Below are 15,165 nucleotides of genomic sequence, written 5' to 3'. Positions count from 1 at the left end.
CCCCCAGACATGGCTGGTCCTGACCTAAGGAGAACCTCCCCCCTCCCAGCCACCCTTGTTCCCCCTAAAAACCCACCCCCCCAACCTCCCTCATTCCCCCTAAAAAAATTTTAAAACACCCCTTTAAAAATCGTCTCAATTTAACATTTTTCAATTCCCTATTCGTGGCCGCTGCATGAGGGCAATTCGGAAATAAACCTCTGTTTGGTCATCAATGACAGACACTCACAGATACAGAACTTTTATTATGCACATTAGAAAACTACAACATTACATTACTTTTCGACATAATCAACATATTCAAATTGAGGCATTTGTCATAACACAGTGATGGCGAACCTTTTAGAGACCAAGTACCCAAATTGCAATGCAAAATCCACTTATTTATTGCTGGGTGCCAGGTGGGCATGGCCCACTGGGTAGGTGTGGCTGTTGTGACCATGGCAGACTGGGTGGGCATGGCCAAGGTGGGTGTGGTCACCTCAATGTTGCTCATGGGGAGAGACACCTGTGGGGGCCGGGCAGGGTTGGGGGAGATCTAGGGGGACTCTGGCAGGTGGGGCAGTGGGCAGGAGGCTTGTCCTGTGGAGTGAGGCAAGGCAAGGCGAGGCAGGGCAGGGGTGCCATTGTCTCAAGGCAAGGTGAGACAGGGACTGGGGCGGCTGCTGCCTGACATCATCGGCTTGCGCACACAGAGGCCAGCGAGCGCATGGGGGCCGACAATGTCCATCAGCAGCCACAGCCTGCTGGCCCCTCGACCGGCACACTCTGGGCCTCCGCAGCTCGCTGCCAGTTCAGAGAAGCCGCCTCTGAGCTGGACGGCTGGCTGACAGCTGAGGAGGCAATGCAGTGGATTGTGCCCGGGAAAAGGAGGGCATGCGAAGCCAGGAGGGATGGGATGGGGGAGGGAAACCAGCCATGCTGGGATGCCTCTGGCTATGTGAGACCTCGGCGAGTTAGTGGGTGGCTGGTTGAAAAGAGACAGTTGCCATCTCCGGGGTATGGCACGCATGCCATACCCCGGAGAGGGCTCTGAGTGCTGCCTCTGGCACGCATATCATAGGTTCGCCACCACTGTCATAACATCTTATAAGGTTTGAAATTCCTTACTAGTAGTCGCTTGGTGCCAAAACTGGGCTATGGAGGTGTGTGATCAAAAACATCAAAACAGAATTGCTTCAAAAGTTCTTGGGTGTGTCTAGTGATGTACGGGCAAGCATTATCATGAACCAATACCACACCAGAAGTGGTGCCATAGAAAATCCTGCCAAATGTGAAGATGCCAAAGGAGTACTGCTAGTAAGTTCATGGAGCATGGTTCAATTTAGAAGTCTACTGTGAAACATTACGAAAACTCAGACGAGCCATCCATAACAAGTGTCGGGGTATACAGACTTTGGGTGTGGTGTTGGTTCACGATAATGCTTGCCCACACACCACTAGAGCACCTAAGAACTTTTGAAGCAGTTCTGTTTTGATGTTTTTGATCACCCCACCCCATAGCCCAGATTTGGTGCTGAGTGACCACTACTAAGGAATTTCAAACCTTGTAAAATATTATGACAAGTGCCTCAGTTTGAATGGCAATTATGTCAAAAAGTAATGTAATGTAGTTTTCTAATGTGTATAATAAAAGTTCTGTATCTGCAAGTGTCTGTCATTGATAACCAAACGGAGGTTTATTTCCAAATTACCCTCGCAGACTAAAACCTCCAGAAAGCAATTTTTGAATCTTCAGAGATATAAATGTCATCTATTTGCCTAACCTGTTTATTCTACTTTCATGTGGATTATCTCAAAAAAGCCTCTCACATTTCAGAGTGTTACATTTTATCCTCACTGCCCTGGAATTAAAAGAAATATTTACACAAACAAACTCCTTTTGTTTGGAAAATGAGAGTGAGGTCAGGATTCAAAAAAGCAAGGAAATAGATCTCAAACTCCAAGGGAGTCTTTAATACATTTATGCAAAGAGCAGTATCCTTATTCTACTTTGTTTATTAAAATGAAGGAAATTTCAAAAACAAATATGATCGACTTAAAAAAAAAACAGAAAGAAATTGCACTCTGTTTAGGTAGGTTGCTGAAGAAGAGTCTTGAATCTTAACATTAATGCTCTGAATTTAAACTACTACTCTTTTAGGATTTGAGGAATGTCTATAATGGATGTCTTCAGACATGTTTGCTATGCCATGATGTACTGGGTTTAATTTTTACTAAAAATAATTCATAGGAAAAAGTAGCAAGATCTATTTGCATGTAATAATGCCATTTTGGACTGAGGGAGGGAAGGAAGGAAAGTCAATTTTCAATTTGTCTTTAGGAAGGACAACTGGAGAATTGTTTCTTGACTATTTTTGGAAATTACTTAATCTATTTCAGCAGTGTAAATTTTTTGTGCAAAACGCTAGGAAGCAGCAGGTTAAACAAATTCAGTAAAACATGTTTTTTGTAGTAGCTTTACTAATGCATATATTGATTGCATTATTCTTTTAAAAAAGTGTTATCACATATAACACTGACATATCCTGAACTGAAAAGAATGATCTATTTCTCACATAAATACATACCCACCCTATTTAAAAATATTTACTGGTGACCTGATCACATGAACAAAAGAATAAATGACTATTGGAGCCCATCACAGTGGAAATTTTTCATTATCTCAGCCTATCTTAATTTAAATATTGTTATGAACTTCATATATATCCAATTTGATGAATGAAGAAGTTGTTTGCTTTAAAGTTCCCTAAATGTTATTTTAATTGTCAGGAAATACTCTGTTTGTCTGTTAATGCTGGTGTTCCATGAAAGACAAAAATGTTTTTCTACAAATGATACAAGAACAGTGGAAAGCATGATATTAAAAACGTTCTCCCCTTTGATGAATCATGTTAACAATTTCCTGAATTTGACACATAGATATGTTGGAAATCCATGTTTGCATAAATTACAATGGTACGCTGGGAGGAAGGCATCAGCTAAAATCTTTTGGATGGGATAGAAATGAAAACAGCTGAATAGATTTTCAAGATGGCAGGTATTGTTTGCATGTGGAAGTGGGTTATTACATTAATCATGGGAAAATAAGAAGACTGGTAACTTTATACAACACATAATGTGCCACCTATACTTAGTAATATGCTATCACATGCAATCTGATTTCTGTGATACCTTCATAAACAATGCTGCTCTTAGTATAGGTGGTGGACATATCAAAGGGAAAAAAAACAAAATTAAAAGAAAGGAAGGGAAGATTGACTAACGTACTTCAGGAGAAGGCCAGACCCTGGAGAGACCCTGCAGTGGAGTACTTGCTAGAGTCCACAAAAGACTGGTCTGATAAAAGACAACAACAAGGAATAAGAAAGGGAAGAAAGAGAAAGGCTGGTATTAGTAAGCTGCAATACACTCATTTTAAGCAAACACTCAGACCGTGCTTTTAAGACACAGCATTTCAGTTCAACAGGGCAATAATGATTGGCTGTGAGGGAACAAGGGTGAGTAACAACCGTGCAATGGAATCTCCCCGCTATGTAGACAAATGAAAGTCCATCACCCTTTTCATACTCATCTCCCCCCTGCCCATGCCAACACAAGCAGCATGCCCAGACTGGCCTACCTTGCAGGCTATTCCCATTGGTGCTGGTACAGGTGGGGGGAGGGGACGTCTGTGGTCTGACAACAGGAGCAAAAGCACTCTTCTGTTTCACTGCCGAGACCATATTGGCTGGTGAGAAGGAGAAGATCCCAGAGGAGCTGCTACAATTAGAAGGGAGACTAGTAGAGGATGCCATGGTTGGACTGGATGGCACAACTAGAAGAAAACAAGAAGAGAGAAGAATTATTCTTTTCAAGACCATAAATTAACTGGAGTACTTCATTTATCTATTTGCAAGTTATTTGCAAGGCTCCCTTAATGATGTCCAGAATGACTGATGTTTCACTCATTTAAAAATGGAATGTCCCTTCTGAGAGTCCCTCGTTGGAGAGGAACACCTAAGGTCATGGGGGAAGGAAGCAGAATGTGACTTGTTCCCATACACAAGTGTCTCAGGATTGCTGAAATTAGGCTAAACAGCACAAGGAATTTTTGATACTGTATTTTAGCTTTAAGGACAAGTTTGTGCAGCAATAGCAGTGGTTGCAATTCTGTGGAAGTAATTTCTAAAGTGCTCTTGAAAGATAACTATACATAAAATCAGTTTGTTTAGTGGTTAATGCTCCAGGCTAGAAAACAGGAGACCATGAGTTCTAGTCCCACCTTAGACATTAAAGCTAGCTGGGAGACCTTGGCCCAGTCATTCTCTCTCAGGCTGACTCACTTTATTGTGGGGGAAATAAGAAAAGTGTGCTGGACATGTTTGCCATCTTGAATTATTTGTAAAAATGATAAAGGTGATGATAGATAGATAGATAGATAGATAGATAGATAGATAGATAGATAGACAGACAGACAGACAGACAGACAGACAGACAGACAGACAGACAGACAGACAGACAGACAGACAGACAGACACAGATAATGGATGGATGGACGGACAGACAGATAATCATTCCCTGCTTCTCCATTAATAATCCTGGCTGGGAATATGTTTCTTAAAGAGACACAACCTAGCAAGTTAAAAAAATGTATTCTACTTCATTCCACTATGTGTTCTTCAGCATTAGTACTGCAAGTAAGCAAAGTGATTTTGAGCATCACAAAAGCAAATTATTTTTTCTTAAATTGTTATTATTACATTTATATTTCAGAGATAAGAAGAGACACTTGAAGGATTCACTACCCTATGAGCCAAATGGCTTATTTTGAATATTATACATTATAATTTGGGAGTATATATGTAGATATATGCATGCACTATTTGTTGTTTTGTCCAAAGAAAATAACATTTTTGTTGACTACAGAGTTCAATCAGAAAATGATGCCAAGAGTTCTTGAAGTGTCATCAAGGACATTGGGGAGTACTTTTTAGATTATCTGTATCTGTATGTAATCCAAACTGCATGCACATTTTGCATCCCCTGCAACATTATGCTTAATTACTTTTTAAAAACCCTGTTGGTTCCTTAAATAATATAGTTAATGCCTTTACTCAAAATAGGACCAAATTACTTCAGAATTACTGTCTTCTATGATTCTGGGAAAAAGAAAAAAAATCATTTACAGGCCAAATTACTCATTTTTTAAAAAAAAATCTTGTTTAGAGATTGTTTATGTTCAGAATGTTTTATGAATAATTAAATGGTTTGGGAATGAACATTCAAATTAGCTGAGACATAGATGACTATTTTATTTGCATTTATACAGACAAAAATAATCCCTTTAGAATCTCTGTGTAAATATATGATACCACATTTTTGAACCCCAATGAAATCAATTAATGGAAATTAAATGTTCAAAGTTTCGCAGTCTGACAGTTACTGTCTTAGTGTAAAGTCACTTGGTATTTGCAAGCACTTGTGAAGGCAGAGCAATCAAAGCACCCAAATTGAATTGCAACTATACAGCAATTAGTTTATTGATTTAATTAAGAATGCCACCTTTCTAATTCTCAGGTCATGATTGAAACATTTTCTGATTAACAATATTTGTTGTTAATAGGGCAGGAAAAGCCTTCTAAGAATGATGATGATCAGACAAAAAAAGGCATGATTTAATAGGAACAAACACATCACAAAGTTGTGAGGCATAAATTTGGCATTGCTGAAATATTTCTAACCACGAACCAAATAATGTTGCTAAGATAAAGCATCCTGTCAAACTCCCACAATCTTATCTGTTGCCAGTAGATTATGAAGGGAAGACTTCCAGAGGGCTCCAGTCAATTGAAAACTACCTTAGATTAAGAAGGCCATTTAATGAATTTTATTGTCGAACAAACTCAGTGGTAATAATACGGCCATTAAAAAGTAATTCTTGGTATAAAGTTGTGAACTATTACAGGTAGTCCTCAACTTACAACCATTCACTCAATCATCGTTCTGAAAAAAAAGTGACTTATGACTGTTTTCACACTTATGATGATTACAACATACCCCTCATGGACATGTGATCAGAATTTGGACACCTGGCAACTGGCATGTGTTTATACATTGGGATTGCACATGCCCTAATTCGAAATAGATTTCTGAAAATTTTGGAAACTGTAGACCAAATAACCCTGATGGGCTATAGCAAGCCCATCATCTCTTTAATTAGACTATTATAGTCATTTCAGTTATAACATCTTTTGGTCTTTTCAATTACTGGTAAAATCAGGTCAATTCTCTTCCTAGAGTTATGCACAGTAAAGTAGTCAAACTGTATTTACGGGGAAATAAATCTCCATTAACAATTTTTTTTGAAAAATTCTCCAGTTTGGAGATTTCTTGGGTCAAGTTGTTTGATACCATACCTTTATTTAAATTGATTTCTGGCTTTGCAAGTTTGAACATCAAATGGATAATGGGTCTAGATTTAACCAATTCTTTCCATACAGATTAGGGGTTATTAACATCTAGCGTCTCTTGGGGAACTCACATATGATTTAAATTTGCATTTTCACATATTCTAATGCTGTATAGTATATTTTCAAGCAACAACAGCAACAGCAGAGACCTCACTGTACAATTTTCATCTTATTTGTGTGGAATTAAGCACACCAATTAGATATTTGGTAAATTTCTTGAAATGTTTTCAATCATTACAAAAGCTTAAAGTGTGCAGCTCACTACTCAATATATGTTGTGCAACATATATAATAATACATACTGGCGTAGGGAGAGTTGGCAGCAGATCCATTCAGAAAGGTTGGAGAACCACCTAAATTGGACATTCCAGCATTTCCATACCCATTCATGCTTGTTGTGACGGAGTTGTAGTTTGTCTGCTGAGGGGTAGTGCTTGGCACGTAACCATGAGGAGACACACTGCTTGAGTTGCGAGTAAAACCTTTTGCAGAAAGTAAAAAAAGCACAACAGCTGTTTTTCAACCAAAAGTTACACCCAATTTCAAAACATTCCATACTATGCTACACTAAAACTGGATGAGACTTCAGTTTTTTTTAAAAAAAAATGCAATTATGGGGAAAATTTGAGGGAGTGGCTTTTTAAAATAGTTTATTTATTAATTAATTATACATTATTTATCTTATGTGCCCTGTAGTCAATTTTTCTATGTGTCATAGAAAATGGATTAGAATGTAAACATTATTTCAATATTCCAACCATAAACAATTAAAAATCCAAACCAGCAAGAAAATCCAAATTGTTATGAATATAGCATGATAAAAAATATTATATGGATTGCTGGAACTGTATAAGCTGAAACTACTATGAGTGCCTTAAATAACCAAGGTCTTTGAAAAAAAAATTGTAAAAGTAGAGGAGAAAGAAAAGATCTTTGCCTGGTGCTAAAAGAATCACAATTATGGGTTCCAGACAAGCTTTCATAGGAAAAGCATAAGCATTTCATTGTGGCAATCTACCAGTAAAAATATTGAGAATATTTAAGTAATCGTGATGCACTATAGTGGGTCACAGATAGTAGAAGATATTGCAAGCCACTGTGGGATACAGCCTAATGCATTGTATCATAATTTTCTTCATTTTCAGACATGCATTCAGCAACCTGTTAACCATTTGTGACAAATTCGTATTAAAAAAAAGGAAAAAAGTGTTTCTTGTTTTGTTAAATCTGGAGAATGGTTAAATTAGTTCTAAACTATTAAAGCAAGGACAATCATTTTTGCAATGTCAGAGACTTCTGAGATCTATTTATTAGAATATAATATCAGTAAAAATAATAATAAAACAAACTGTCATGATGCTTACAGCTATACTTTATAAAAATATAGCTGCACTTTTGATTGTGGGTTCTGTGGTCTTGGTTGCATGAGATACACATGAAGTTCTACTAGTTTTCAAGGAATACTCATCCCTTAATAAAAGTAAAAGTGGGCTGGATGCAATAATAATCCCAGAATTGCAATTAAAACTATTATCTGGATTCTGAAGCTCATGATATCCCAACATGTAACATTGTCCTACTGAAACTTTTCCTCTGATTCTAGACACCTCAGACCAGAATTCCCGATCGCAGGAAAAGTTCCTAAGTAACACTGCTTCCTATTCCTGACATTCTACAAACTGAGCCTGTATTCAAATGAAGGAATCATACTTAGATCATAGGATTAATTTTGGAGATTTTCACTTTTAGATTTATTAGATCACAACTTATTGAAATGGGTGGCTGACTATCTGTTCTGTCCTTCACAAGGACCCCGTGTTATCATGCTCCTTTTCACAGATAATTAATTATCCAAATGTATTGTACATTGCCTGGATTCTGAGCTGTTCTATATATATGACGCTAAAAGAAAAAAAGTATGCTGGTTGAAAGTAATGTGCATTATCCCTTTTATTTACCATATAAAGTCTTAAAAAGAGGGGAAAAATCTTCTTCAGCTTACCCTGATTGGTGGCCTGTGAGGATTCTGAGACATTTACTGCTAATTGGCCACTAAATGAATTCACACCCATCATGCCCGCATGGACTGATGTATTAGCGAGTGCAGGAAGTTGGTTATGATTACGAGGGACACTGTAGAGGGCTTCTGCAATGTCAGCTGCTCTTTTCAGGATTATTTCCTGCCAAGACATAAGTTTAGATCGGAAGGAAAGTAATTAAATTCAGGTAGTTCTCAATTTACGACCTCAACTGAATCCAAAATTTATGTCACTAAGGGAAACATTTGTTAAGGAAGTTTTTGCCCCATTTTATGACCTTTCTTGCCACAGTTGTTAAGTGTACCACTGCAGCAGTAACCCGGTTGCTAAGTGAATCTGGCTTCCCCATTGACTTTGGTTGGCAGAAGGTCCCAAAAGGGGATCACATGACCCTGGGACACAGCCAGTGGTGGGATTCAAATATGTGAACAACCGGTTCTCTGTGTGGATGCCGCTTCCAGAAGTCCATTCTGGGCCTGGGCAACAAAACATTAGCTACTGGTTCTGCCGAAGTGGTACGAACTGGCTGAATCTCACTACTGGACACAGCAATAGTGTTAAATATGAACCAGTTGCCAAGCATTTGAATTCTGATCACCTGACTAAAGGGATGCTGTAATGTTGTAAGTGTGAAAAATGGTCATCCCTTTTTTCAGCACCGTTGTAACTTTGAATGGTCACTAAATGCACTGTGAGGACTACCTGTACAAAACTTACTAGGAAATATCAGATTCGGACTGCCAAAATCCAAGTGGCCACTAGATATCAGCAAAATATATTTTCTGCTTTCTTCCTACCATCAAGTGGGCTTTTTACCCCCCAGCTATTGATCTGGTAGCTCAGAGATCCCCAACATTTTGGACACCAGGGACTGGTTCCGTGGAGAAAAGTTTTTCCACGGACTCGAGGGTGCGTGGTTTTGTGTGCTGCCTGCATCCTGCAGATGGGGCTTTGCTTGTTTGCTGGCATGCCGCAGCCCAGTACTGGTCCACAGAACAGGGGTTGAGGACCCCTGTGGTAGCTCTTAATCTACTCATCAGTTGAAAGTCTGCACTGGTGCCAGCTTTCATAGCAATGGAAAATTGAGCTATGAATCAGATTGTGACTTCATCGGTTCAAAGGAAGGGATGAACAACAGTAACAGATATCATGAGGAACCAATTCTTTGCTACTATCGGTAGTCCTCAACTAAGAACCACAACTGGGACCAGAATTTTTTTTGCTAAACAAGGTAGTTTAGCAAGATCAATCATGCCTGATTTTACAAAATTTCTTTTCCACAGTCGTTAAGTGAATTGTGGAGTCATCAAGTGAATCCAGCATCCCCCATTCACTTTGCTTGCCAGAAGCTGGTTGGGAGGGTCACAAATAGCAATCACATGACCCAGAAGACATTGCAATCATTGTAAATACATGTAAATACATACATTTACGACTGGCTGACAGTCGTAAATGCAAGGACCGGTCATTAAGTCACTTTTTTCCCTGCTGTTGTAACTTTGAACATTGTTAAATGAATGGTTGTAAGTTGAAGGACTACCTGTATTCTGTAAAATGGAGACCAAGTTAGAAGGTTGAAGATGGTTATTGTAAAATATTACATATAAGGACATATTTATTTGTTCTTAGAAAGAAACAAATAATTATAAGTATTGGGAAAACCTTTAGTCCAGTCCCAATTTGTAGTGAACAGCTATCTATCTTCCACAAAGCAAAAGGCACAAAAAAGTAGAGGTTCATAGACAAAGGGCTGTAAATGGGGAAATTAATCCCAATATATTGATATCAGAGAGCTGAGCGTGACCATCATTTACTTCAGTGCATTTATTTTTGGAAAGACATATAAGATTCCAGTGTTAAACATCTGTCTTTATTTTTAGGAGCTTGTAAAGGAGTTCTATAAAATAAGGACATGGCTTACTAAGAATTAGTTAGACCTGTACTTCTTAAATTACAGTAAGATAAAGGCTCTAAATAGAATGCCTAAATTGTAAATTATATTTTATACTGATATTAAGTTAACTACTTGGCAAGAGCAATTACTAAACAGTTGATACCATACTAATGTATTTAAATTCTATTGAAACTATAACACATTTAAAACTATAAAATACTAATAACACAGAATAGTGTTTTCATTATTTTAGCAAAGCAAATCAACTAATAAAATCAAAAATTAAAATGCTATTATTGTTAGAAACTTTGAAATGAGTTTGGTTCACGTGGGAAGTTTTCTTAGATCTATTATGGCACCCTCATTACTTTTCTCCAATTTGCAATTTTATTTTTATTTGTCCATGACTCTCCGCGTAGATTTTAGAACACCAAGTGGAGAGCTACTTAACCAAGGCTGCATTTACCTGATTGTTATGTGGCATACCATAGAGTGCTTCCACCAGATCAGCTGCCCTCTTGAGTATTACTTCCTGTTAGAAAGAAAAGGAGAATTTTATCCATGTTTATGTAAGCAAATGCAGTTCCAACATTGTGTTTTCAATTTTGTTTTCAATCACAGCCTTGTTTTCAGTCTTAAAAATCAACAGTACCTAGTCAACTCAGAACGTTGCTAAATCATGAATTCATCCAGTTCACACAAAAGTTAAATGGTAAAACCTGCTTGAGCTGCAAAATAAAATCTGTCACTCAATTGTCTTCTGACTGCACAGAAGCTGCTTGCTGGTTTATTGCCGAATAAGACCTACATCTCTTTGTTCAATTGCAATCAATGTCACCCAGAGCATGTTCAGATTTATTTCGTGCTGTTTATTTGGCTCTTAATTTATATAATAGAAATGTGTCGTTATCAGATCAGCCATATTGTTAAGCTATCTCTGGAATGCTGTTCTGATCTGATAACAAAAGCAAGTTCTATGCTTCATCTTTTTACCATAGTTGGGTGCCATAGCCTGGTATTTAAAAGGGAAAGAAAGGTTATGAAGACAAGCAGCAACTGAGAACAAAATATAAATGTTATTCTTCAGGGAATTTGGAGGGCTGTGGGTGGAGTGTCAAAATTTTAGGCATAAACCTAACTTTAATTTCCACGGTTGCTCACTTCTCCATCTGCTCATTTATTTATCCTTGTTGTATTCCTAAACTCATTTGTATTACGTACATTTCTTCATTTCCCTGCTCCAGCTATGCCCTCACGGTCCTGAGACTGGCATAGCACAATGGTCTCTTTGTATTTTTAGCATGTAAAACTTCAAGAACAAGAGTGGAATCAATAAAATGTATTTGTAAATTACAAGTATCTTTCTACATCACAGAAATAATAATATACATTTGATTCCTCCTGTATGTATAAAAATCTTAGTAACTTCTACCAAAAATAATAGATTTTTAGAGGTATGACAGCATAAAAGCTGAATTGTAATATATTTTTGCAAATGCATGTTTTTAAGAACTGACTTTTAAGTTAAGCTGTGAAGCTTAACTAGGAATGTTTTATACACTAGTTAGATTTTCTAACTAAAAGAAGTAGTAATGCTCAATTTTCATATACTATAGTCTCTTATCAGAGGAGAGATATAATTGCATTCATTTTGCTGTCACCATAACCTCTTCAAAATCCTTGAACAACTCTTCAGATGACAAGCTTTTAGATGCATATTAGCATTTTTCAATTTAAAATTCTCTACAATATACGCTAAAATAGTTGGCATATTGCAGTGGGTACTTATGATATACATGATGTCCTAAATTTAAAAATGAGATTGTAAGTATGTTTTGAACTCCCATACACATTTATCGTTCCTTAGAACTACAGCACACTGTCCCTTTCATAATGCTTGCAGCTAGCTGCATTATATAATTGATGGGTTTTAAATCAATACATTTGAAACTATTTATTTCTGAAAAGATCACTAGCTCTTGCCTTTGTCCTCTCTATGCATCCTGACCAAAGTACTGAATAATTTACAAGTGTATGAATTGAATGCACACGATACCCATATGGAATCAGGCCCTGCTGGTTCAGCCAAGCTACTTAGAAAATCAGTGAGCTAAGTCTGCCTTGTAAAAGATTTTTAAAATATATAGAATAGAAGGGAAAAAAAACAGCTTGCCACATTTGACTTCCAGTTCCTAGTAAATTAAAACATCTTGTCCAGACAAGATGATTTTGGAAATGTAATGCTATCCCAGGTGACATCATCAGCCATTGCATAACGTCATTCATTATAAAATGGCAAATCTCTCTTATTGTTATGAGAAATATGTCTTATACCTTGGCCCAAATTAATAATAAAACTTGTATTTTGCTTTAAGTCTGAGTATCGATATGTACAGAGTAAATCAAATATTAACTTTGGACCAGTTTAATTCCCCCAATGGAATCTCCATATGACAATATGGTTTATGGACTATCTTAATGTAACTACATGAAATCTAAACTTCCATTCTTCAGAAATAATTTCTTAATAGTTGGTAAGATCAACAATAAAATAATTCTAATTGCAGACACTTTCCTCATAGTTTATCATTGGAATATATTGAATAAGCATCTCTACAATTTACATATTGTCAATGTTTAGGTTGCATTTCTTTTTATAACAAGGAATTGCCTATACATTTCATGTTTTCTTAACAAAATCACCACATAATAACACCTTTCTTTTATGTAGCATTGTCAAATGTTGTAAAACAATTATGGAAAAAAATCTTGTCAGGTAATATTTAAGCTTTTACATAAAAATGCTAGTTTTTCTGTTCTATTCAATGTTAACATAGAACATTCTACACAGCAATCAATGTAATTTAAAACATTTTTGGTTTCAACCCATTTATGAGCACAGTCCTGACTTCAAATACAATGTGATGCCTAAAAGTCTTCTAGAAAGTACTGTTCCTGCAACAGCACTGGCAAGATGGTTGAATTGCAGTGACCAGAAAATTGTTCTCACCTCCATGTCATTATGTTCACAGTGAACCAGCCCCGAGCGTGTTTGTGTTCGGGATCTAATATATTGCCTTTCAATCAGAGCTGAGAGCCACTGAACACATAGACAGAACATGACGAGCAGGTCAGGAAAGCAATAAAGATTTTACAGAGCTGTCCAAGGTGCTAAATTTACTCAATAATGGGTTTGGCACCATAGTGTTAACCTCTCATTTACTACTAGTTTGAGAGACTAAATTGAAGTAGCTGACTTCATTTACCTTGAAATGTATATTTTATGACATTATGTAAGTAGATTGAAAGGGCACTGCAGCTTTAACAATTTAAGGGGCTAAAGCAAGATTATGGCTGGGTTTTTTTTTATCGTAGATTGTATATTGTACTTAAAAGTATATAAAATACTCCAATGTACTGGTTAACCTTCTGAATGTTATTGTAAGAAGATAGCTGATATTAAAAAAAAATACCTAAGTCTTTGAAAGCAATATTGTGCTGCCGAAAGTTTGCATAAAGGGCACCACAGAAAGATTGCCTTTGAATAGATACTAGAGCATGGTAAATACACTCACCAACTTTATTATTTGTTTTTGGAGTAACAAATTACAACATTTCCAAGTGCATTAATTGTATTAGGAATGCATATTCCTTTTCATGACCCTAGCCCATGTTCCTTTTCATCTGATAACTTATCAGGCTCTCATTCTAGGCATACTTACTGGACATTAAGTAAGAGGGTAACTAGGCAAAGGGCTGCAATTGTTCTTTTTAGTGACTAAAATAATTCATTTAAGAATCAGACAGTTAATATTTTTAAGAGAGTTTCTGGAAAAATAGAAGCACTATCCCTGTATTCTATATTTGTTTCTTTTATATCATCGTAGATTGGCTAAGGTTTGTTGAGATTAAAGTGGTACACTAACCCCTGAAATTAAGATGATTTACTTAACTTTTTTTCAGTAAAGAAAATAAATCTGTGGATAATGGCTGTTAGTAGTCTGTAAACAGAAAGCTTGGAGATCAGAAAGCATGTGCTATATGTTCACTTTAATCCCTACAGTTTAGGGGAAAAGGAATTCTGGCTGAAAGAAAAGTCTTAAGTCAATCAGCCATCTGCAAGACAAACTTATTTTTTTTTTAAAAAAGGAAGAGTTTATTGACTAGGATGTTCTTGAGAATGATTGCTGGTTTATGTTGAACCTCAGAATTTAATAGGAGCTATTTCTGGTTAGGTTGGAAGAGAAAAAGGAGTTCAAGTTTTTGAAGAAAGATTTCAAAAGGGAATGTATGAAAGGGCACTGATTTACACTTTTAAGTATTCCTGAAGGAGGAAATTCTTACTCAATTGAGAGAGATCAGCAAGGAGAACTCTACAAAAAGAAGATCTGTGGCTTGGTGATTATTAACTGATATTATGTAACTTTTATTACAGAATAATTCATAATAGTTTTGTAAAATCAGCAAGAAACAGTAACGTGATAAGGAGGATATCTATCTATCTATCTATCTATCTATCTATCTATCTTTCTTTCTATCTATCTATCTATCTATCTATCTATCATCTGTCTGTCTGTCTGTCTGTCTGTCTGTCTGTCTGTCTGTCTGTCTGTCTGTCTGTCTGTCTATCTATCTATCTATCAATCTATCTATCTATCTATCTATCTATCTATCTATCTATCTATCTATCTATCTATCTATCTATCTATCTATCTATCTATCTATCTATCTATCTAATCCAAACTTCTATAATTTGGATATATGCATATGGTGTTTTCTG

General features: G+C 36.6%; 1 protein-coding gene across 1 annotated transcript in view; it reads right to left on the bottom strand.

The window, feature by feature from the left end:
• The window catches only part of LOC107302951 (EBF transcription factor 1), a 118,114-nt gene that overhangs the window by 7,384 nt on the left and 95,565 nt on the right, over positions 1 to 15,165 (bottom strand). Inside the window, exons 7-10 of the mRNA XM_015832117.2 lie at positions 10,852 to 10,917; positions 8,455 to 8,632; positions 6,755 to 6,934; positions 3,623 to 3,817 (exon numbers count right to left, since the gene is read on the bottom strand). Coding sequence (XP_015687603.2) covers positions 3,623 to 3,817; positions 6,755 to 6,934; positions 8,455 to 8,632; positions 10,852 to 10,917 — 619 coding nt within the window. The remainder of the gene's footprint in view (positions 1 to 3,622; positions 3,818 to 6,754; positions 6,935 to 8,454; positions 8,633 to 10,851; positions 10,918 to 15,165) is intronic.

This window comes from Protobothrops mucrosquamatus, unplaced genomic scaffold, assembly GCF_001527695.2.
Source record: "Protobothrops mucrosquamatus isolate PMUCROS unplaced genomic scaffold, P.Mucros_1.0 scaffold_306, whole genome shotgun sequence".
In the NCBI taxonomy this organism is placed as follows: domain Eukaryota; kingdom Metazoa; phylum Chordata; class Lepidosauria; order Squamata; family Viperidae; genus Protobothrops; species Protobothrops mucrosquamatus.
The sequence above is the reverse complement of the archived record's forward strand: the minus strand, read 5'-3'. Positions and strand labels throughout refer to the sequence as shown.